Source organism: Petaurus breviceps, unplaced genomic scaffold (genome assembly GCF_028583685.1).
Source record: "Petaurus breviceps papuanus isolate PSGF00001 unplaced genomic scaffold, PetGlider_PUasm1.0 446, whole genome shotgun sequence".
Lineage (NCBI taxonomy): Eukaryota > Metazoa > Chordata > Mammalia > Diprotodontia > Petauridae > Petaurus > Petaurus breviceps.
Window position 1 is genome coordinate 184,094 of NW_027186338.1, and position 25,031 is coordinate 209,124.

The window sequence follows — 25,031 nt, forward strand, 5'->3', positions numbered from 1 at the left end:
CCAGTGCTCTTACTCACTGAGCCACCTGGCCACCCCTAAGCAATTGGGGTTAAGTAACTTGCTCAAGGTTACAGGGCCAGGTGTTTCTGGGTGGGTGCTAAGTGTCTGAGCCCGGGATTCGATCTCCAGGTCTTCTCAACACTGGAGCCGGTGCTCTTACTTGCTGTGCTACCTGGCCACCCCCCATTCATTCTTTAGAATTATTTAATTTTCAATTAGTTTTTAATCTATCTTTTCAATGCCCCTCGTTGAATATAAAAGGGTACATTTAATATTTCGTTTTTCTGCATTTGGTTGTGAGGTTTTTATGCCCTAATACATGGTCAATTTTTGTGAAGTTGCTATGTACAGCTGAGTTAAAGGTATATCTTTTCTATTCCCATTCAGTTTTGTCCAGAGGATTATCATATCTAACTTTTCTGAAATTCTATTCATTTCAGAAATCCCCCACTATTATAGTTTTACTTTCTAATTTCTCCTGTACCTCATTTAATTTTTCTTTTAAGAATCTGGATACTCTGCCATTTGGTGCATATATATTTGACATGGATATTAGTTCACTGTCTATGGTACCTAAAGGTACTTTCCCTGCTTATCTCTCTTAATTAGGTCCATTTTTGGTTTTGCTTTGTCTGATACCATGATTCTACTCCTGCCTTTTTAAAATCTTAGCTAAAGAACAATAGATTCTGCTCCTGCACTGGCTCCAGTGTTGGGAGGACCTGGAGATCGAATCCCGGGCTCAGACACTCAGCACCACACCCAGAAATAATTGGCCTTGTAACCTTGAGCAAGTTACTTAACCCCGATTGCTTAAAAAAAAAAAAAATAGATACTGCTCCTGCCTTTTATTTTAACTCTGTGTTGTTATTTCTGTTTAGTGTTTTGCGCAAACATATTGTAGGATTCTCGGTTTCTAATCCACTGCTCTCTGCTTCCATTTTATGGGTGAGTTCATCCTATCCATATTCACTGTTATCATAACTAATTATATTTCCCTTCACCTTTAATTTCTTCTTTTCTCTCTCTCTTTTACCCTTTCTCTCTTCAAGTCTATTTTACTCCTGACCACCGCTCCTTTCACTCCACCCTCCCTTCTATCACATCTCCCCGCCTCTCCCAACCCCATTTTTCTTGTCCCTTTCCCATCTTACTTCCCAGTAGTGTAAGGTAGATTTCTATATCCAACTGAGAGTGTATATAGGCCGCTACGGAGCATAGTGAATAGAGACTATCTTCCTGAGTTCATCCGGCCTCAAACATTTATTAGCTGTGTGACCCCAAGCAAGTCATTTAACCTTGTGTGCCTCAGTTTCCTCATCTTTAAAATAAGCTGGAGAAGGAAACAGCAAAATTCTCCAGGATCCTTGAAAAAAAAAATTAACCCAAACGGGGTCAGGGAGAGTCCCCTTTCACAGGGGCCTGGTCGGGACCATGACTGCACCCGGGGTTGTGCGGAGTCCTTCTGATGCATAGCAGGGTCGGGCTGGCCCCGGGCTGCCACGGGCACAGGCAGAGCCTGCACGCAGACCCACCCCACCAGGGGGCGCTCTGCACACCTGCCTGAAGCTCGGGGTGAAAGCGGCTTTCAGGGGACTCTGCGCGCCCGCGTCGGAGGCGGGCCTAGAGCCAGAGCCGCCTGCTCTCCAAGCGACAAGCGGCACCGGTAGCACAACGCACTAGGCTCCCGCTCCTCATCTTAATTTTCTGTGGGTCTTTCTGTTTCGATTGTTTCTAGTAAAAAAAGAAAAAGATTCCCCTTATAAAAAATGTAAAGTATTTCACAGTGTAACCTACACCGAACGACACTGGGCTGTCACCTGCAAAGAAAAGGTTGACGCATGCCCAGGAAACTTAGGGCGGGGTTACAGGGTGGGGAAGAAGGAAGGAAGAACCGGCCACTGGCAGACAGAAGTGACAAATGCGTGGACGGCCGCCTCGGCCTACCACGTGGTGGGAGCAGCCTCTTTGTATTGGCTGCGCAGTCGAAACTACCTGCGTCATTTGATCTACTTCTTTCACGTAATTTCGTCTTTTTTAAAAGACTCACTCAGTATCACGTGACCCGCTCCAAAAATTAAAACAACAAGACCCTTCCTCTGTCACAAGTAAACTTAAAGGGGCCCACTTCCACGGAGACGTGGTTAACTCGGCCAAGACTTTCTGAAAGAGAAGGGACGGCGCACAGTGCGCCCGGGGCGGCCATTTTCCAGCCTCGCTTCTAAGATAAAAGTCGAAGGCGGTCCCGCCTTTTCGAGCCCTGATTGGACGGGATCCGGGGAATTGTGGGAAATGTAGTTCAGGGCGAGCTCTGCGCACCCTCAGTTCTTGAAGTGAGGCAGAGGAAGGGTTTGATTATTCCTGCTTTTAGTTCTTGGCGGGTCTTTGTGCTTGTGGGTGAGTCGGGGATTTTGTGTGTGTGTGTGTGTGTGTGTGTGTGGCTGCGCATTCGTGTCTGTGCACGCGGGGGTGCGCGTGTGTGCAGGTGTTGGATAGATGTGTATGTGTGTGCAGGGGTGTGTATGTGTGCGTGCAGAGGTATGCATGCGTGTGTGGAGTGGTGTGTACATGTTCGCAGGGGTGAGCATGTGTGCAGGTGTTCTGTAGGTGTGTATGTGTATGTGCAGGGGTGTGTACGTGCGCGCAGGGGTGTGCATGTGTGCTGGTGCGCACCTACACAACACCTGCACACACGCACACCCCTGAACACGCACATACACTCTATTAGTTTGGGAACTACGCGGGAGGACGGGTCTCCTTCCTGACTTCCTTCTCATCCTTTAGGTCTGGCTTTACGATACCCCCTGCTCTGCTCTTTCCCTGGGAAGGTGAAGGGAGGGGGAGAGAAGGAGGGAATGACGTCAGTGCTCCCAACAGCCAGGTCCCAGGTGAGTTAAAGGCTTCCTCTTTCCTGAAATGCCATCCTTTTCTCAGAGCACGGACACTTCTCTTTGCCTTCTGCCTGCGGGGCCCGAGCTCCTTTTTGTACCCCCAAAGACTTGGGCAGTTTTGACAGACAATATAGAGTTCACAAATTTTTTTGAGCTAGAAGGAATGTCATCCAGCCCCCTAATTTTTTAATTCAGGAAGCCTTATCCTTCAGCAGTTTTCTGCTAAAAGTGGGAGTGGTTTTACTTTATAAGTTAGTAGCAATATTGTCCAGTATTCATCAATCGATTTAGAGCTAAGAGGAACATTACAAGTCTGTCAGTTACATAGTCCAGCCGCTGCAATAGATGAGGAAACAGGCTGAGGTGATCTGCCAAAGGTCGCACAGTAACTGGTGGAGTCAGAATTTGAATTCAGGTCTTCCGACTCCAAGCCATGATTTATATTGTCATTTAAAGTGATTTTTATTCATGTTGCTGTAGTAATTGTGTGTATTTCTCTCATGACTCCTTCCCGTTCACTCCATTCTACTTCTTATAAATCTTCCTCTCTTTCTTTGAAATCTTCCTACTTGTCATTTCTTAGATCACAGAAACCACTCGGTTCTTTGGAAATATCATTGCCTTTTTTTGTTGTTATTGCAGATATCACTGCTACAGTTTTTCTTGCATATAGATTTTTTCATTTTGTCAGTAAACTCCTTGAGGGTAAAAAGCAACCAACCAAATTGTGGGACCAGCCGACTGGGTCGGAGAGTGTGAAGAACTTGGTAACTTTTCTTGGTGAATTCCAAAGTGTTTTCTCAAATGGTTGCACCAACTTGCAGCTCCAGGGCCAGGGAACATTTGCCAATGTTTTCTTATCCCCTCAAACACTAAATTGTTCATCTTTGGCAGTTTGGTAGGTGTGAACAGAAAGGGCAGAGTTTGCATTTGTTGGATTATGAGCCCTAACAAGCTGGTACTTTTTGGATGGTTCTTGAATATCTGCTTTAAATCTTTTAGAATGTCTTCTTGATATCCTTTCCCACTTCTCCACTGGGAACAGGGGATTTGGACGAATTCTTTGTAGACTTTATATGTCAAAATTTTGTCATCTACTCTGCAGAGAGTTTTTCTTATCTATATATTTAGGATCAGAGATCTTGAGCTAAAAGGGACCTCAGAGGCCATGCCCAAGCCTCTCAATTTACAGTTGAGGAAACTGAGGCTCAAGGAAAATAAGTGACGTGCCCAAGCCTCAGAGGTGGAATTTGAACCAGGGCTTTGACTCCAGAGCAAATACTCTTACCCCAGTACCACTGTGCCGCTTCTTAGTCTACACATAAGTATTTTATTACAAAAAGCATTTTACTCTTGTTGAATACAAGTAATTTATTTTGCCTTTTATGACATTGTCTTCATTGTGTCTGGTTAAAAACTCATGCCCTAACCCTTTGACCCAATGCCCCTCTTTCTACCCCTGCATCTTTAAGCATTTAGATAGAGAAAGAAGATCCCCATCTGCCCAAATATTCGTATTACTTCTTCTCTCTTTGTGGTAGCAAAGAATTGGAAACGAGGTGTGTTCTTATTGGTTGGGAAATGACTGAATAAATTGTGGCATGTGAAGGAATATTGTCTGATTAGCCATGAAGAGCATGAAGCTTTTGGAGAAACATTGGAAGATTTGTATGAATTGATGCAGATGAGAAAACAACGGAATTTGAAAATTGGAAGGACCTCATTGGCCATCTATTCCAACTCATACACCCTTTGGACTATGAGTTCCTAAAGGGCAGGGAGTGGTTGTTGTTTTTGCCTTTCTTTGTGTTCTGAATATTTAGCACAGTGGACCCCACTATAACACATACAGCACAGTACAATATAAAATTGCAAGTGGTCATCCAGCTTCTGTTGGAGGACTCCCAAGGCTCTTGAGGAAGCCCATCCCACTCATGTACACCTCTCATTGTTAGAGTGTTTTTCCTGAGATCCCGTTTTTGCCCGTTCTTGCCATTGTGTCCCTGGTTTTGTCCCAATCCCTCATCCAAGGGGGCTTCAAATACCAGAAGACACCTATTGTGTCACTCTTGAGTCTTCTTTTCTCTAGTTTAAACAGACCCATTTCCTTCACCTGATTCACAGGACATTGATTCAGGGTCCTTCACCATCATGGTCGCCCTCGTTAGGACACCCTCCAGCTTATCAATGACCTTCTTAAACTTCCCAAATGAAGCTCTCTTGCAGAAGGGCAGAATATAGTGGGTTTATCCCTTCCCTATTCCTGGAGGCTATACCTTTCTGAATACAGCCTAGAAACTAGATTTTCTGGCTGCTATGTCCTGTTGCCAATTCCTAGTGGCCACCCCTTCAATAAAATTCCCGGTTTTTTTTTTTTAGAACAATGACTGTCTTACTATGCCTACACAGACTTACACCTGTGAAGCTGAATTTTTTGTACATAGGTATAAAACTTCAAGAACCTGCCAGACAAACAACTTGTCAGGTAGCAAATGGGAAGGACTCTTTTCATGGTAAGTGAGGCCCCTTTTGTGACTACATTCATCCCTCTTGAATTTCATCTTATTAGTTCTGGTCTCCCAAAGACTGGGTGTGGGGAGCATCAGTGGATTGGAGGCTCACTATGAATCAGCAGTAGGATGTATCCATCAGAGAAAATAATGGGATCTTCAGCCGAGTTGTAAGAGGTATAACTTGCAGGAATAGGGAGTGATCATTCCAATGTCCTCAGTGTGTAGACTGGACTGGAGGGAAGAGAGACTTGAGTTAGGGACACTATTAGGACTGGAACTAAGTTAATAGTCTTGTGAGTAGAGAGAAGGGGTAGAGATACTACTCTAATGATGAAGGGAGTGTCCTAGATAGAGGTTACCTGGATTTCAGCAAAGCTTTTTTTTTTTTAAAGTAAATTTATATCGATATATTTTATTTTTTACTGTATTCCCCTTCCAAGAGCCATCCCTTATAACAAATAATATTTTTTTAAGATAAAGAAGAGAAGGTTAAAAAAATCAGTATAACTAATATATTTTAAAAGTTTGTAAACATATGCAATGTCCCAGCATTTGTGAATCTCCTACCTCGCAAAGGGGTTGGGTTGTATTCTCACAGCTCTTCTTTCCAGCCATGGAAAAAATTTCTATTTAATCGTGCAACATCCTTCCTTTTTGTGGTTCTTGCCATTTATATTATTGTATATATCATTTATTGTGTATGTTATTTTAGTGTATATCTTGTCTATTGTTTTCTTGGCTTCAGTTCATGTCGATCTTTCCATGCTTCTCTGCATTCATCACATTTTAAATTTCTTAGAGAACAGTAATGTTCCATGATATTCATGCACCGTAATTTGTTTAGCCATTCTCCAATCTATGGGAATCTATTTTGTTTCCACAGCTTTGCCATCACAAAAGGTGCTGCTACAAATAGCTTTCCAAAATGGTCGTACTGATTCATAGTTCCAACAAAACACTAGTGTGGCTATCTCCCCCAGCCCCTCCAACACTGATTATTCCTAGCTTTTGTCATCTTTGCCAATTTGCAGAGTGTGAGGTATAGCCTCAGGTTTGTTTTAAGTTGCATTTCTGTTATTATTTGTGATTTAGAGAATTCTTTCACATAGTTGTTAAGTTTGCATTTTTTTTGAGAATTTTAACTACTTATCTGTTGGGGGGATAGCTTTTGGTTATATATACCCTTTTTTGTAAATCAGGGCACTATTTGCCTTTCTCTAATATTGTGGTTCCTCTCCCATTTTCTCTGATCTTTTAAATTGAATTTTTACCAGTATCTTTTGTTTCTGTATTGCTTACATTTCCCCTTGTGTCTCACCCAGCCCTTCCCAAAGAGCTATCCCTTATATTATATAATAAAGAATAAACTAGATGGAAAAAAATTTAATAAAATTAACCAATTTATAGAACAAGTCTTTATTATATACTCTATATAGTGCCATTTATTTTGCAGATTCTGTTCTTTTCCCATTTTGTGTGAATCAGGACAATATTTGCTATTGTCTCAATGGGTAGTTCCTCTTCCATTTTTCATAAACTTTCAGCTATCATTGACTAGGACTCAGCAGTCACACTTGCCAGCTCTCTCAGCCCCCAAGCAGATGGTTCTTCTGGGCCAGATGATTTAAATTCATAAAGGTAACTTGAAGGCAGAACAGGAGAACAGAGTATACAGTGCATATTATCTGAGGGAACTGTATTGTAAGAAGCATTGTGAGCTTCTGGGAAAGGCTAGATGCTTCTGGCTAGACCATGGGAGGTTCTAGTCAAAGTTAGCCCTCTTCCTGGATAAGTCACTTAACCATTTAGTAGTGTAGGGCGATTATAGCTCCAGGAAAGGAACTGATCTGAATTGATAGAGGGAATTTTCTTGCTAGGTTGCTCCTTGTAGGAGCAAAATCACAGGCCAGTGCTGATCCCCAGCCCTTGATCCTCACAACAAGACTATAAAGGAGGTGTTATCTTTATGATGGGGATGAGGTTGCAAGTTTATTCATTAATATGAAAATATTAGCCAAGGCCCCTAAATTCTGATACTCAAGATGATAAGACATTATCTATGCTTCACTAACAAGTGTGTGGTCTGTGAAGACCTGATCATATTTGTAACATTTGCAAACCCAGAAGGGGGCCAGGGATGTTATTGCCCTCAATTGATCGCATCAGTTGTGCAATTTGGGAGTTTTCAGGTAATATGGATGATTCACTTGGGTTCCCTTGTAAGGCTGACTTTGAGTGGTAAATGTTTTTATGATATGGAGTTCGTATAAAGTGAAGTAATTAAGCCCTTCAGAAATAGTAAAAATGGAATATTTAAAACCCTTCATGCTTTGAGAAACAGGGCCCTTACATTCTTCCAGCTCCATGGCTTTCTCATATTCCCTGTGAGGGCTGGTCCCCAAGTGAGCAGGTGTCTTGTTTGCTGTTTCAGATACCACTGACATTCCAAGATGTGGCTGTGGACTTCACCTGGGAGGAATGGGGACTCTTGGAACCTTCTCAGAAGGACATGTATTGGGATGTGATGCTGGAGAACTACGAGAATTTTGTCTCCCTTGGTAAGGTCTGCTCTCCCCCAGCCAGATTATCAGGTTCCCTGGGGCTGTCTTTGCATTTCCTCTTGGCTGACTGATGCCTGAAGTGTTTCCCTTCTCATGGAGGGGTGATGTTCAGAATGCATGTGATGGGGAGTGATTTGTTTGGTACCCAGGGTCACTGGTGTTTCTGCTCTATTTACTTAAATCAAAGGTGTTTGTGTTATACCATGGGAAAGAGGTAGTTTTATTGGATTTCTCCTAAGGCTGTACTTCATTCAGGTCAAAGAGCCTTTGCCAAAGACCCAGTGTAGATGCCTGAAAACACGAAAGGTTTATTATCTTCCTAGGAACAAATGGGATGAAGTAATTTCCCCTGGGCCAGTGACCCGTCCTTTGTGTTTTGTGGGAGGATATGCTGTGGTCTGGGTCATGGCAGCATGCTTTCAATTACCTAATGAGCAAGAGGGTAAGATTGAATTCTGGATTTTCTCTCTGATCTGATCATTTTATCATTTATTTTCTAATAAGGAGGCCTTCCCATTTCTACACCAAATGTGATTTCCCAGATGGAAAGAATGGAAGCCCCATGGATTGCAGAGGGAGGAGTCCTGATTAGCACTTTCCTAGGTGAGTGCATGAAAAATAAACAGATGGGAAACACAATAAACATCATCCCAGCCAGTGAGTAAAGGGGTTGGAAATGGAGCTTTCCTTAGGCCTTTTGAGAATGGCTGTGTCATAGTGTATGAGAGGAATGAAGAGGGAAGGAAGATGTGTGATATCCTCACAGGGCAGTGAGTTTTCTGTTAAAGTGAGATGTTGACAGTCTTGTTGGCTATATGACAGTTTTTTAGTCAAGATAATGAGGACTTTCCAAACAATAGGTTTTCTCAGAAAGTAACCTGAGTATATGCAACATAGTATTACCACTAGTAGTACTTTGAGAGTTCAAAGGAACAGGTAATTAAGGATGAGTGATTTGATAAAGGTTTATTAAGAAATCGGTAAATATTCAGAGGACCAAGTTGGAATTTGATGAAGTAGAGAGGAAAAGAGGAGGCATTCTTGTCTGGAGAAGCATCATGTGAAAGGCAGGCCAGGCAAGAGAGATATTTGTTTGACTCCAACAGGAGATGCTTTGTGGGGTCCTTGTGCAACTTCCTTTAAGGAACTGAATTATCCTGTAGTTTAAGTGCATTGGAATAATACAACCATTATGTTTTTAGTAGGGAGGTAGTATGATGAAATTAATGCTGTGAGAAAGTTAACTTCACATGGAGGAATGGGGGCTCTTGGAACTTTCTCAGAAAGACATATATTGGGATGTGATGCTAGAGAACATAGTGCGAAGGGCTGATTAGAAGAGGGAAATGCTGCAAATATTTTTTGCTAGTTACTTGGTTCCCTTCTAATTGTAGCTGCATTGGTTTTATTTGTGCAAAAACATATGTGATTAAAGTTGTCTGTTTTATGTTCTCTGATCCTCTTTTTAATCCCTTGTTTAATCATGAACTCTTCTCTCATCCAGGTATAGGAAAAGTAAATTTATTCCTATGTCCTCATATTTGTTTAGAATATGACCTTTTATATTTAATCTATGTATCCATTTGGACCTTATCTTGGTGTAAAGTGTTCTAACCCTAGTTTCTGCTCAGACTTCCTAGTTTTTCCAGCATAGTACTTTTGCCCCAAATAGTGAGCTTTTACTCTAGCAATTGAGGTATTTGGATCTACTAGGTTCATTTGATTCTGTATGTTGAATATCTTATGTTTCACTCATTAGCTTCTCTTTATTGTAACCAGTATCAAATAGTTTTGATGATTTGCATTTTGTAGTATAGTTTGAGAACCAGTATTGCTAGGCTCCCCTCCTTTCCACATTTAAAAAATTTCCCTTTAGATTTTTGGGTTTTTGTTCCTGCAGATGAACTATATTATTATTTTTTGTAGCTCTTTAAAGTAATCTTTTGGTAGTTTGACTGGTATGGCAAATACTTTATTACTAAGTGATTATTGGTTTGATAGTCTTTCCCCTGAATTTCTCTGGAGATTACCTTGTCGCTTATCAGTCTTTAGTTTACAAAATTAATCTGTTTCTTCTTTCTGAAGAGGGAGACTTTTCCCCAGCTATTATGAATCAGGATATTCTGATGACATTTATAAATGCTTTCAGTACCCTGGAATGTAATTCACTGAATCTTGGGCAGCTAGTTACTTTGATATATTATTTTCTTAATTATGTTGGGCTTCAGTTTCTTGGTCACAGTGATTGTTCAACTTTTTTCAGGTTAATCATCATTGTCTTTGAAGTAAAAGAATCTAGACAGTATAAATCCCTTTGCTTTCTTCTACCACAGACGATAATGGTTATTTACATGTTTGTGTTGCTTTCAGGTTCCCTTAATCAGAAGACAAGATGTGAAATCAAGGAGCCGACTTTAAAGCAGGATATTTTTGTGAGAGAAACTTTCCAAGGCATACTTACAAAGAATGGCCCCTGGCAAACTACTTTGGAAGAAATTTGGGCTCGTGATGTTGAGTTAGATAGGCAGAAGGAAAAGCAAGAGATGCAGTGTAGGGAGGAAGAAATCACTAATGAATCTTCTAGTGAATGTACTATATTTGGGAGAAAGCTTATCTTGAGGTCAGTTGTCATTCCTCAACAGAGAGTTCTTGTAGGAGAAAGTCTCTATAAATGTGATACACTTGGAAAGAACTTAAAACAAGTTTTAGATCCATTTAAACATAAGAGAATTTCCATTGGGAAAAAACTTTGTAAGGATAGTAAATGCAGAAAGCCTTTCAATTACCAGTCAAATGTTATTCATTACCATAAAAAACATGCTCAAGGGAAACTCCATAAGTATAATGAATATAACATAACCTTCAGCAGCACTTCATGCCTTACTGTTCATCAAAGAAATCACAGTGGAGTAAAACCCTATAGGTGTGATGATTGTGGGAAAGCCTTCAGCAAAAAAGGAATCCTTAATAAACATAAGATAATTCACACTAAAGAGAGACAATTGAAATGCAATACATGTGGGAGAACCTTCCGGTACTACTCATGTCTTATGAGACATCAGAGAATGCATGCTAATGAGAAACCCTACAAATGTAACGAATGTGGTAAATGCTTTAGACAGAGGGGAATCCTTAAGACACATCAAATAAGTCATACTAGAGAAAACCATTTGGAATGTAATCTCTGTGGGAAAGGCTTCAGATACCGCGCATCGCTTAGGGTACATAAGAAACTGCATAGTGGAGAAAAACCTTACATATGTAATGAATGTGGGAAAGCCTTTAGCCTCAAGGGAAACCTTAAAAGTCATGAGAGAATCCATACAGGTGAGATGTCTTTTGAATGTAATGAATGTGGAAGGGCATTTATTCTGAGGAGAGCTCTCAATAGACATAAGAGAGTTCATAGTGCAGAGAAACCATATATATGTAATGAATGTGGGAAAGCCTTCAGGTGGTGTACAAACCTTAAAACACATAAGAGGACTCATACTGGAGAGAAACCCTATAAATGTGATGAATGTGGGAAAGCATACACTGATCATCAAAGCTTAATTCGTCATCAACTATTTCATGCTGGAGATAAAACTTTTCAATGTGATGAATGTGGCAAAGTCTTTACCCACAAGGCAAACCTTAAACGCCATAAGAGATCTCATTCTGGAGAAAAACCCTACATATGTAATCAATGTGGGAAAGCTTTTATTGCAATGGAAAACCTTAAAAGACATATGAGAATTCATACTGGAGAGAAACCCTATAAATGCAATGATTGTGGAAAAGCTTTCACCAGTCATCAAAGCCTAAATAATCACCAGGTATTTCATACAGGAAAAAAAACTTTTCAGTGCAATGAATGTGATAAAGCTTTTACCACGAGAGCAAACCTTATTATACATAAGAGAGTTCATACTGGAGAGAAACCTTATGTCTGTAATGAATGTGGAAAATCATTCAGTGTGAAGAGATCCCTAACACTACATAAAATTACTCATACTGGGGAGAAACCCTTTGAATGTAATGAATGTGGGAAAGCCTTTCGCCAGAAGGGAAGCCTTAAGAGACATAAAAGAATTCACACGGGAGAGAAACCCTATAAATGTAATGATTGTGGGAAAGCCTTTACCAATCAGGAAAGCCTAACTTACCATCATAATCGGGAGAGACCCTTTCAGTGTAGTAAATGTGGGAAAGCTTTCATCCGGAAGGGAAAACTTAATAAAGATGTAATAACAGATACAGAAACGAAACTCAATATCTGTTATAAATGTGAAAGAGCCTTTAACCAGAAGGGAAACCTTAACACACATAAAATAACTATAGAGAAACATTCTGAACATAATTAACATTTTAGTGGGTCTTAGGAGGAAGATGAGCCTTAAAATCTCATTCTGCCACATAGTTCCAGTTGGAGTTTGGGAGCCATTATGTAAGAAATGCTCAACCAGGAAGAGGCTAATGATCAGGCTTATAACGGGAGCTATAAGGAGTTTTCTCACCCTAAGCCATATAGTTAACTGCTACCATGGACTGAAATCATCATCAGACTCCAGGATTCAAAAGAGAAAACAAGCCTGGGGGAATTTAAGTGACTTGTTAGTTCCGCAGATGGTTGTGGTGTGTTATAATCCCAAGTTGTGCCCTATAAGGGCATCAACTTGGCCTTTTCAGGGAAGGGCTTCTGAACTCTGCACTCCAGGAGATGGGAAGAAGATAAGAGGTAGCTCTTCTTGACTGAAGTTCAGAGTGCACCTCTGTTGCCCTAAGGTGTCAGAGACAACACAGCCCAGGCTTGAAATGATAGCCAGTGGAGGTGGTATGGTGCATGGTGGAGGGCAGACTTCACCCAGCAGAGAACTATTTGGTTTAAATCACCAGAGAATGTTAGCCATTCTAGAATGCTGGAGATGTGAGTCAGAGCGACTCATGGCCTCACATGAGACATGTCCACACGTGTTTCCCTTAACGTGTTCCCTAGCCAAATATTTGCTACACACATCTTTTATGTATTTCTTCGTCATATGTGTGGATACAGTGGTGGGTCTATGCTCAGGAAAACCTGAGATCATATCTGGCCTCAGACACTTGTGGTGTGACTTCTGTCTGCCTCGGCTGCTTCATCTGTAAAATGCAGATTGTAACCGCACCTCCCTCCCAGGATTGTGGTGAGAATCAAATGAGATCATAACTGTAAAATTTTTAGTATAGTGCCTGGCACACAATAAATGCTATATAAATGTTATTATTTATTATTGTTGTTGTTATATGTTTTCTCTTTGTGTGTTCTTGCCAACTGCAACTGTGATAACCTGTGGGAAAATGTGCCCCATGTGTGCACGGGGGCATCATTGCATTATTTACCATGCTATTTGATTAAATATCTTTTTTTTAAAAGTGTCTTCAGACTTAATGGTAAACATGAACATTTTGGGGACTATAAGCGATATTTTTGATAGAATACTGATTTACAGGGTCCCTAGGATAAGGTTTTGGGGGCCCATATTGGAGCAAATAGGGAATATATTAGAAGAAATCATCCTGACCATAGAGTCGTTCAGAAGTGTATTAGACTGCCTCCGGGAGCTTAGCAGGTTCCTCACTGCCTATAGTTTTAAGTGGTAGTTGAATAATTACCTATCTGATATTCCCATTCAAGTATGAGTTGGACCAGATAATCTCTAGGCCCTTCCTAACTTGTGTCAAATAAAATACTTCTATCTTAAAATACCTGTAACTTGGATTAAGTGAGATAACATTTGTAAAGAAATAAAACTGCATAGTGTCTGACACAAAGGAGGCACTGACTTGGTTTGATCATTGATTAGTACGTTGTAAACAAAGTTGCTGCTTTAATACCAATATCTGGATGAGGGCAACAGCTTTCCCCATGACAACAAAATTTCACACAAAAACCCAAGCTGAAAAGAAAAAGTTTTATTAAAAAAAATTGGACACACCAAATGGTTATGTGGGGATATCTAATGTTTCTGGCACCAGCCCTTTATAAGTCAACCTTTAAAATTAGAAATAGGAGGGGAGGAGGTATTCAGTGGGATAGCTGTTTTGGGGTGGTGGGTAGGGGAAAGACGAGGAGAAAATTTGTAACTCAAAATCTTGTGGAAATGAATGTTGTAAACTAAAAATAAACATTAAATTTATCAAAATAAACAATTAAAAAGAATAGAAAGAATGAAAGCTAGCAGTGTAATACCTCAAAACTGTACTACAAAGCAGTAATTATCAAAAATATTCAATAAACAGTTACATAGGGAGGTCATCAAAGGAATAGATTAGGTACTATGTACAAGGCAAATGAACACAGTAGCATATTGGTTGATACAAAACATGCAAAATCAAGGGTAGACTCATGGACAAAAACTGGATAGCAAGTTGACAGAAGTCAGGAACAGAAAAATATCTTACAACATATTTAAAACTAAGCTCCAAATACATATGACTTCAATATAAAAGGTCACATCAAGGAAAGACAGTGATCAAAGGGCAGGGATCATAGAAGGCAAAATACATAATTCTGATTACATAAAATTAAAAAAAACCTTTTGCATAGACAAAACCAATATAATTAAAATTACAATGGAGATAATGGGTACGGGGGGTGGGGAAGAGAAAACTGAAAAAAATTCTCTGATAAAGGTCTCATATTACAGATACACAAAAAACTGATTCAAATATATATGAACAAAAATAATTTCCCAATACATAAGTAGTCAAAGGCTATGAACAGACAGTTTTTAGAAAAATAAATCCAAGCCACAAAACCCATATGAAAAAATGTTCCAAATCATTCATTGAAACAACACTGAGGTTCCACCTCACAACCATCATAATGGCAAAGTTGATAAAAAAGGAAAATGAACATTGTTCAATGGAAAAATGTTTGGAAAAATACACCAACTCATTGTTTGAGCTATGAAATGGTGTAGCCATTCTGGAAAGCAATTTGGAATGATTCCCAAAATGTCACTAACTTGTGTTAGCCTTTTGACTCAGCAATACCACTATTAGGCTGTTCTCCAAAGAAGTAAAAGAACTAGAAATTAAAGACAAATCCATCAGTGGTAAATGGCTGAATATGAAGATAATGGAGTACTGAGGTAAAAGAAATGATAGCAAGGACCTAAAACAATTCCAAAGGACTCATGAAGATAAATGTCATCCACATCCAGAGAAAGAACTATGAAATGCAGAGCAAAGAAGACTATTTTCTTTTTTGTTTTATTTTTTCTTTCTCATGGGCTGTCCCATTCATTGTAATTCTTCTATGCAACATGACTAATGTGAAATTGTGTTTAATAGGAATGTATGTATAGAGCCATATATTGCATGCTGTGTCTTGGGGAGGGAGTGAGAGAAACTTTAAAACTTAACAGAAGTGAATGTTGAAAACTAAAAATAAATAAATAAATACTTTAAAAAAGAATTCACTTGTAAATTTTTTAAAAATAATAAAAATCATGGTTTCAAAGAAACCTGGAAAGACTGGTATTAATCAGTGAAGTGAACAGAACCAAAATAATTTATTGAATTAGAGAGAAATGAAAAGCACATTCCTCCCAAATAAAAGGGGAAAAGTAGACAAGAAATGGAAAAAAAAGAGTTATTAAAGCATTTTAAAAATGCACAGACAAGAATGGAAGGTCACATGGATGCACAGACAAGCTGAAGCACTTAGACAAGTTACATGTTGAATTTATTATATTGTTTTTTTAAAAAGGCAAGCTGTACATAATTGAGAGTATCATTTCTATGTACGATCTTTTTTTTCTGGTCCACTGAATATATAGAAGCGCTCAATTTATTTGCTTCTAGTTAAGTTCAAAATTTTCAACAACCCAATAAAGGATAAAAGGATAAATATACTACCCTCTTCTCTGTGCTTTAAAAAATGGTAAATTTGTCACATTTGTGCCCCAGGTTTTGTGATCTGGCATATCAAACAGAGTAAAAAGCAGATAGTTATGGCAAATCCCACTAACTGACTCATATTACACATTACCTTGGTGCAGATTACTTCTTCTAGGATTCCTGATTCTAGTATTATTTTATGATTTAAAAACCTATTTTTCTCAGCCTTTTACTGTTGGTATTACACTAGTTGGTTTCTTTTTGAACACATTCTTTTGAATGTATTGACTATGACATTATTTTCTTCCCTTCTTTTCTCTCTCCACAGTCAAATATTTTATGAGCTAAACTCTGAAAGTATTGGACTTTGCATAAAGGACACACTTTGTGTAACTAACATTTTTTTTTTTGGAGAGGAGAAGGCAGGGCAATTGGGTTAAGTGACTTGCCCAAGGTCATACAGCTAGTAAGTGTGTCAAGTGTCTGAGGTCATATTTGAACTCAGGTCCTCCTGACTCCACAGCTGCTGCTCTATTCACTTCTCCACCTAGCTTCCCCATGTGGCTAACTTTTAACATGATGAAAATGTTGGCTAATGTAAACTTAAGCTGTCTTTGAATTTTACTTAAAACTCAGATCTTCTAGAGCTAAGAGCTAGCATGGAGTGAATTTTCCTTTCAGGAGATGAAAGCCTATTTGTTCAGTAGGAAATGTGTCCTTTAGGACAGGTCCTAAAGGCAAGATGAAGAGAGTATTAAACTTAGCACATGGGAAAGAAGCTGACCCTGAGGTACTCCAGTGAAATTCAAGCTGAAAAAAGCCCTGAGTGAGAAAGGTCAATGGGGGTCATCATTTTGATCCATTTCTTTTGAAGCCCTGACTCTGCTAAGGAAAAGGAAATAAGTTGCTTGAAAACTCCAAGTGGAAAGGTAATGGGAAATTCTCTAGGCATGTTCACACAGACCTTTGACTTGTTGGGGATAATCATGATGCTTCCCTTCCCACTGTGATCTGGGGATTACACACACATCAGTCATTGCCATATTCTACAAATCCCATCTTAAATGCACCACCTGCCATGGCTTTCTCCTATCATTCCATAAACATTCAGTTCCATATCCATGACCAAGGAAGAGTCTGTAATGAAGAGATTTAAGTACAAGATAAAGACAGATAAAGACACAACTGAGGTAAACCCTACTTACTGTCTCACATATGCTTTCACTTGATGTAGAATGTCTATTCCTTTCCATTTGAAAGAATGTCTTGCAGTCTTTGATCCATGACATTATTTTTTTTTAAAAATGTATTGATACAACACTTCATAAAAGTCAAACAAACCTCTTTATAAAAGTTTGTCAGTTGCTAACAAAAAGGACACACAGTTAGGTGGTCCAGTGGAAAGCGCTGGGCCTGGAGTCCGGAAGACTCATCTTCCTGAGTAAATTGGGCCCCAGACACTAGCTGTGTGACCCTGAGCAAGTTATTAATCCTGTTTGCCTCAGTTTCCTCATCTATTCAATGCCCTAGAGAAAGAAATGACAAACTATTCTGGTCTCTGCCAAGAAAACCCCAAATGGGATCACAGAGTTGGACACAACTGAAATGACAATAACAAAACAGAAAGGAGGGGCTTTAATGGCATGGTACTAATATTATTACATTCCACCAGTTTGCTATCTCTCCATGTTACTTTATATTACCATAATTTTTTTTTTGCCATCCACTTGTACTACTTCCTTTAGGGTCTTCCATTTTCTGGAAGAATAAGATCTATTGTGGTCAAAACTTCAAATTCATAATCAAATTCATGGGATTTAAAAATAGAAAAATGACCTTGGTAGACATCTAGACCAACCTATAACAAAAACGAATTGCCAACTTGACTCTAGGTTGCATCCTGGGGGGCCCCTCCAGTACTAACTCATGACTAGGGGGTTCTCTGGCCCAGTCTCCAGAATCTCTTACTAACCTTTCTTCCAATTACAGTATTTAGCTACTTTTCCTCCTAAATCTTCTATCTCCATGTTAGGTTTAACCCATTCTCCCAATTTTGCCGTCCCATTTTGCTTCTACCATGCATTGTCTTTGCCTGTAGGGCTTTCCCATTTGAGTATTTTCCTAGTCTAACCATTCACAGTCAACTAAAAGAATCTAAGTTGGGAAAGACCTCACAGGTTATCCAGTTCAATTATTGTACCTACATAAGATTACCCTAGGTGATACAGCAAATGACACAATGGACCTGGAGTCAGGAAGACCCGAGTTCAACTCCCTCCTGAGACACTTGCAAGTTGTCATCCTGGGCAAGTCACTTGAGCTCTGTCTGCCTCAGTCTCCTCATCTGCAAAATGGAGATAATAAAAGCACCTACATCCCTAGGTTTAAACATAAAAGGACATATTTGTAAAGTGCTTTGAAAACCTTAAAGCTACATAAGTGACATCTTTTATTCCTAGCTGACTATGACCATCCATCTACCACTTAGGTCTACCAATATTGGGCAAATCATTAACTCCTGAAGTAATCTACTCTACCTTTGGATATGTCTATTGTCATAATGCTCTCCCCTAATATAATGTCTCCTTCAATGTGAGCTAATGGAAAATCTACTCCAGATTTGAATTTATCCATGGATGAGTGCTCACTCAAAAACATAGCTCACATGCCCCAACAAGTGTTTACTTTTATCAGACAAACATGACACACTAATTCAAAACAGAAGTATTTAATCAAACAGCATAGCAAATAAAGCAACAAAATGCACGCCCCCTCCCCCCTACCATGCACACATGGGGTATATACCCTACAGGTTACAATATAATTTACAAAGAACATTCATAGAGTACTCACATGAGCTGGGAAAACGAATGGAAGACATACACAAAGGAACGAGTTAAGGGAAACAAGTCAGGTAACTGATGGCACATGTGTGGCTGGGGCAATGAATCTCCAAATTGAAGAAATGCTGACATCTTCTGGTAATTATCACATTCCAGCTCCATTGTGTTGCCTCTGATGATGTCGTAGCCACTGAGCTCTACTGTTCAGGGCTTCTAGCATTAAGGGCTACCCTTCAGCTCTCTGTTCTTCACTGAAGTACATGGTTTAGAAGGCCTCAGCTTATAAAGGGCAGGCTGATACTCTTAGTGCGCAGCTTGTAAATACATGACGCTCACCCAGACAAGTAACAAAACCCAACAAAATGCCCCCATGTCAAATCTTTTCTTTTGAATTCAGTTGTCTGATGTTGACTTTAAGCCCATAGTACTGGTCATGATCTGACTTTGGATTAGATCATTCCTCTTAACTCCCATTATATAACTGATCATGAGCCTGTGTCCTCAAAAGGCATTATCTTAAACAATGTCTCTTAAGCTCCCATAGGAGTTACATTTAGGCTAGGGCTTTAGGCCCATCTAAGATCCTCTATGAGTAACATGCAACTGAAACTGGGAGGTAAAACAAAACCTAGTTGAAATATGTAGGTTGTAGAATCCTGTCTTTATGATTATGCCTAATTGCTGCTTTCCAGGCCTCCTTATAATGAACTGAAAACTGCCTCTTTACAACTTCTACTCTTACCCATCTTTCTAGGTACAAGTAGAGTAAATTCATCCATCTTCTATATGAATTCATCTTGGCTTTCTCCCCACCTCTCTGAATAGTTCCCTAAGAAGGTATGTTAGGTTCTCAGAACTCTGCTCCCTTCCTACCAACCACTCATTTGACTCATGCTGAGGTTACTGTGTCCATCAGTTATCTTGAAAGGGTTTGTTTCTGAATGAACACATTTATGGATAAGTGCCCACTCAATATCCATGGATGTAGAGTTATTACACTTTTTCTAAAGGCTTTCCCAGTTTTCTTAAACTTAAAAGGATTTTTCTCCAGTACAAATTATCTGATGTGGGCTGGACTCCAAAATTTTCCTACACTGTTTACATTCAAAGGGGAGGGGATGTATCTACTATGAATTTCATTATATACAATAAAATTTGGACACGTCATTTGTTTCCATTAAAAATTCTGATGGTCCTTAAGCACATTCATCACAATGGAATGGTTTCCCTTGAATAAAAAAGGAATTGGACCTTGAATTTTGGTCACTTATCCCATATTAATTAAATTAAAAAGGCACCTCACTCAGTGAATTCTCTTCCATGAATGAATGGCTTCCTTCTAGTTGAAAACTTTCCAATGCTTATTATAGAGAAATACTTTCCCATCAGTATGAAAGATTGATGGTAATTTAGGCTTTGATACTTAAAGGCTTTTACATTCATTCATTTATATAGATTCTTTCCAATATGGATTCTTTTATGCATTTTATGGCTTCCTAGAATTAAGTAATTCAAATTGTTTCTCTCCAGTATGAGTTATTTTATGTGTATTAAGATTTCCCATCTGGTTAAAGGCTTTTCCACATTCATTACAGATGTAGAGTTTCATTCCCTTATGAGTTATTGAATGTCTATTAAGTTTTCCTTTCTGGATGAAGGTTTTCCCACATTCATTACACTGAAAGGGTCTCTCCCTGGTATGACAGACTTGATGGTAAGTTAAACTTTGTTGATTGGTAAAAGCTTTTCCACATTCATTACATTTATAGGGTTTCTCTCCAGTATGAATTCTCTTATGTCTTTTAAGACTTCCCTTCTGGCTGAAAGCTTTCCCACATTCATTACATTCATAGGGTTTCTCTCCAGTATGAGTTATTTTATGCATAGTCAGAGTTCTCTTCACATTAAATGACTTACCACATTCATTACATACATAGGGTTTTTCTCCAGTATGAACTCTTTTATGTATATTAAGGTTTCCTTTTGTGGTAAAGGCTTTCTCACATTCATTACAATGAAAGGTTTTCTCTCCTGTATGAAATATCTGATGATGAATTAGGCTTTGATGATTGGTGAATGCTTTTCCACATTCACTACATTTATAAGGTTTCTCTCCTGTATGAATTCTCATATGTCTTTTAAGGTTTCCCATCACAATAAAGGCTTTCCCACATTCATTACAAATATAAGGTTTCTCTCCAGTATGAATTCTCTTATGTCGATTAAGGTTTGCTCTCTGGGTGAAAGCTTTCTCACATTCATTACACTGAAAGGTTTTCTCTCCAGTATGAAATATTTGATGATGAGTTAGGCTTTGATAATTGGTGAATGCTTTCCCACATTCATTACATACATAGGGTTTCTCTCCAGTATGAATTCTCTTATGTGACTTAAGACTTCCATTCCACCTGAACGCTTTCCCACATTCATTACATATATAGGGTTTCTCACCAGTATGAATTCTTTTGTGTTTGTTGAGATCTCTTCTCAGGATGAAGGCTTTCCCACATTCATTACATTCAAAAGGCATCTCACCTGTATGAAATCTCTTATGAGTTCTAAGGTTTCCCTTTAGGCTAAAGGCTTTCCCACATTCATTACATATATGTGGTTTCTCTCCAGTATGAATTTTCTTATGTACCCTAAGGGATGCGCGGTATCTGAAGCCTTTTCCACATACATTACATTCCAAGTGGTTTTCTCTAGTATGACTGATTTTATGTGTCTTAAGGATTCCTCTCTGGCTAAAGCCTTTCCCACATTCACTACATTTATAGGGTTTCTCACCAGTATGAATTATTTGGTGTTGCTTAAGGGATGAATGGTATCTAAAGCCTCTCCCACAGGTACTACATTCAAACCGTTTCTCTCCAGTATGAATTAGTTTATGTGCATTAAGGCTTCCTTTCTTGCTGAAAGATTTGTTACATTCATTACATTTATGAGGTTTCCCTCGAGGATGGGTTCTATGGTAATGAATAAGGTTTGACTGGTAAGTGAAGGGCTTCTTACATTTACTATACTTGAGTTTCTTCCCAATAGAGATTCTCTTAGGTTTAAGCGGGTCAAAAAACTGCTTTAAAGTCCTTCCAAGAGTACTGTATTTAGGAAGACTTTCTCCTATATGAACTCTCTGTTGTGGAATAACAACTGACCCCAGGTTGAGCTTTCTCCCAAGTAGATTACATTCATGAACAGATTCATTAGGGACTGTTATCTCCTGAGACTGTGTTTCTTGGTTTCCTTTCTGCCTGTCTAACCTGTCACCACAATCCCAAGTATCTCCCAATGCGGAATGCCAGGGCACTTTCTTTACAAATCTCTCTTTAAATGGTTCTCCCATAAAAATATCCTGCTTCCCAGTTGTCTCCTTGGTTTCACATCTTGTCTTCTGACTAAGAGAATCTGAAAACAACAAAAACATGTCAATATCCATTTTCCTCCTATGCTTGGAACTTTAAGAACTCTGATCAATGAATTATATTCTAGATTGTGTCTTACTTAAAGGACAACGATAATTAATGAGGAAAAAACAGAACAATCATTGTTACCAGGAAACTTAAGCCTCATGTGGTTAAGGAAATAGTAACAGTGCAACTAGCTAGCTGCTCAGGAGTGAATTTAGTGGTTGATACCTCTTCAAGACGGCGTCTCTTGGTTTTCCTTCTGCCAATCTAACCTCATATCACAATCCCAAGTTTTTCCCAATGTGGAATGCAAGGAACCTTCCTTTATGAGTCTCTCTATATGTTCAGAAAGAAGAAATAGTTTGATTTTGGAAACTAGTGACCAAGTAAGTTGCAAAATACAGGGGTAAACCTATCAAACCAATGATTAGTAATCATTTAGAAATAAAAGTGTTGATTCCTACATTGTAGCATAAATTCAATAAGAAGAGATTATGCAAACCAACAACATATGTTATTTATAAGATGCATGGACCAGTGGATGAGGTGTTATTGTAGGCATCAAGATAGCTAGATTTCAGCAACCTGTTTGGAAAAACTCATCTCTCAACATGCCTGATAATTAAACAAATGTGGGTTAGTTGAGAATACAACTCACTGAATTTGTAGATGCTCAGATAACCTTCCCCTCCCGAATATGGAGCTGTTGTAAATCTGAAAGATGTTCTCTAGTTTTATGCCTTAGATCTGTGGATCTAACCTCGCCCCATTCACCATTTTTTTATGCAACAACACACAGCACTCTCATTTACACAAAGAGAGGCATTCTATCTTGGTGGTTGGAGAGCCTGAAAGACCTAGCTCCAATTTCCCCCATGGCCTATATTATATAGGCAAGTCATTTCACCTCTGTGTTCTGTAAAATTCTCTCAGCCTAGTAGGAGCAAAGAAGGGACCAAAATGCATTGGTAAAGGTAGTTTCTTCACCTTATCCCTATTCAATAGTTTTATAAAAAGTTTTAATGAGGGTCGGCTTAGGTGGAGCAGTGAATAGAGCATTGGCCCCGAAGTCAGGAGGACCTGAGTTTACATCCAGCCTCAGACACTTGGCACACTTACTAGCCGTGTGACCTTGGGCAACTTGCTTAACCCCAATTGCCCTCCAAAAAGAAAAAAAAGTTTTAATGAAATCATAGAAAGTACTCTTACCAATATTGCTAATATGAAGGTATGTGAGGTAACTAATATATTAGACAAATGAACCATTAAAAAAAACTCAAGGAGATGGAAATATTGGCTAGGAAAATCAACTTGTTATTTAATAAAAAATGCAAATTCCTGTACTCAAGACATTGATTATACAAAATGTAGACATGGTCGAGTAGTAGGTTCAAAAGGCCTGGGGTTTTTTTGTTGACCTCATGGTAAATATTGACCACCAATAAACATTACTCTTAAGGTATTCTTATGAACAAGGAGAGGTATGGGCCAGACAACAGAAAATTAAGGTAGACACAGCACTGGTAGCTTGACAGGACCTAATGAGGAGTCATCATTATCCAGATATCAGCTTGGACAGAAGTTTCCTGAGGGATCTATCCTTGGCTGTGAAGTTAACATTTTAATCAGTGACTTGGAAGAAGGCACAAAAGGCAGGTTTATCAAATGTGTGGATGACTAAAAATGCCTAATACTATGGAATATGGGGTTAGAATGACAAAAGATCCCGACAGACTTGAATGTTGGGCTCAATTTAATGAGTTTTTAAGCTCATTATGGTTAAATATAAAGTCTTACACTTGGATCACAAAACATCACAAATACAAGTTAAAGGAGGAGGGGCTCCCCCACTAAAGTTCACTAAAAAAGACCCTGATGCTTTAATGGACTGGAGTGTAACATCAAAACATGTTATTAGTTTGTTTCGACAGACAAAGGACCTAATGTGATTTTAGGACAATTCAGGTGACAGTTCTGCTCTGTTTTACCCTGACACATTGGCACATCAGCTAATGTAACCTTAGGGGGCACAAACTGGCCTGGGGTCCCAGACAAGGTAAGTTATATTCTGACTCAACTCTATCTTGCACACAACACATCTGGAGTGTTCACTTCTGAGTAGGAGAGGGCAGAGTTCATCTAGAAGTGTGTACTTGGGAGATGGAGAGGGTTACTGAAGGAAAAGAGGAAAGGAGAGGGTAATAAGTGTAAAAGTCAGAAAACAAGGAAGGATCAGCAGAAATGCTTAGATTCGGATCTGGGGCTTTCATCTCAAAACTGAGTTACTCAACTATTCAACATTACCACAGTTGTTTCCTCTCCCAATCTACCCCCTTGACAGATGTCTTATTTTTGATCCCAAAACAAACTTCATCATAGCATTTCCCTTTCCAACAATTGCCATTTCTTCTACTACCTCTACCCTATGACATAGTCAATTCCCCTGGGAAGCACTGAAAGGAACCCACAAGGCATCATCTGCTCCAGTCAAACTGTCACTGCTGCCTAGCATATTTTTCACACGATTCTTCCCTATCAAAAATGCTTCCTCACTCTTCTCTCTACCTAATCAAATTCCAACTGTGTCTTCTGTGGGAAATAAAAAAAATGGAGATGTTTGGAGAGTTGATGGAGATGTCTGCAGATGTTCAGGCATCATACAATGTGGACTTGGCACCTTCTACAAGAAGAGACATGAGAGATAAGACAGAATAGAAGGGGGACAAGAAGAGTGAGAGGGAGTGGAGACAGGTAAAGAGGAACAAGAGAAAGAGTGGGGAAAAGTAGGAGAAAGATGAAGGACATGAAAAAGGAAATTGAAAGGATTCTGTACATTTTAAATTTAAGAAAAGTGGTTCTGAAAAGAGGGATTAAAGCTGCAAGGAAAAATTAAACAGGAAGAGACAGGAAATTATGGGATCCAGAGTACAAGTAGAGTGGTTAGTATCAG

General features: G+C 39.1%; 2 protein-coding genes across 4 annotated transcripts in view; one reads left to right on the forward strand and one right to left on the reverse strand.

Moving 5' to 3' along the window:
• LOC138171503 (zinc finger protein 721-like) overlaps positions 1-25,031 on the reverse strand; it is a 65,160-nt gene that overhangs the window by 34,129 nt on the left and 6,000 nt on the right. The window contains exon 5 of the mRNA XM_069101025.1: positions 20,187-22,079. Within this exon, the coding sequence (XP_068957126.1) occupies positions 20,187-22,079 (1,893 nt within the window). The remainder of the gene's footprint in view (positions 1-20,186; positions 22,080-25,031) is intronic.
• Positions 2,259-13,356, forward strand: LOC138171482 (zinc finger protein 665-like). 3 transcript variants are annotated; one of them, XM_069100984.1, is made up of 6 exons: positions 2,352-2,397; positions 2,785-2,888; positions 5,271-5,404; positions 7,836-7,962; positions 8,470-8,568; positions 10,336-13,356. In XM_069100984.1, the coding sequence occupies exons 3-6, from the start codon at positions 5,384-5,386 to the stop codon at positions 12,309-12,311; spliced, it is 2,223 nt and encodes a 740-aa protein (XP_068957085.1). In that variant the 5' UTR covers positions 2,352-2,397; positions 2,785-2,888; positions 5,271-5,383; the 3' UTR covers positions 12,312-13,356. The 3 variants fall into 3 exon arrangements, with proteins under 3 accessions (XP_068957084.1, XP_068957085.1, XP_068957086.1); XM_069100983.1 differs by lacking the exon at positions 5,271-5,404 and having other exon boundaries at positions 2,259-2,397; XM_069100985.1 differs by lacking the exon at positions 2,352-2,397 and having other exon boundaries at positions 5,336-5,404.

Coding starts and splice junctions, on each gene's coding strand:
- LOC138171482 (XM_069100983.1), top strand. CDS start 2,856: ATGACGTCAGTGCTCCCAACAGCCAGGTCCCAG. Junction 2,889..7,835: donor TCCCAACAGCCAGGTCCCAG/GTGAGTTAAAGG, acceptor TTGCTGTTTCAG/ATACCACTGACATTCCAAGA. Junction 8,569..10,335: donor CCTGATTAGCACTTTCCTAG/GTGAGTGCATGA, acceptor TGTTGCTTTCAG/GTTCCCTTAATCAGAAGACA.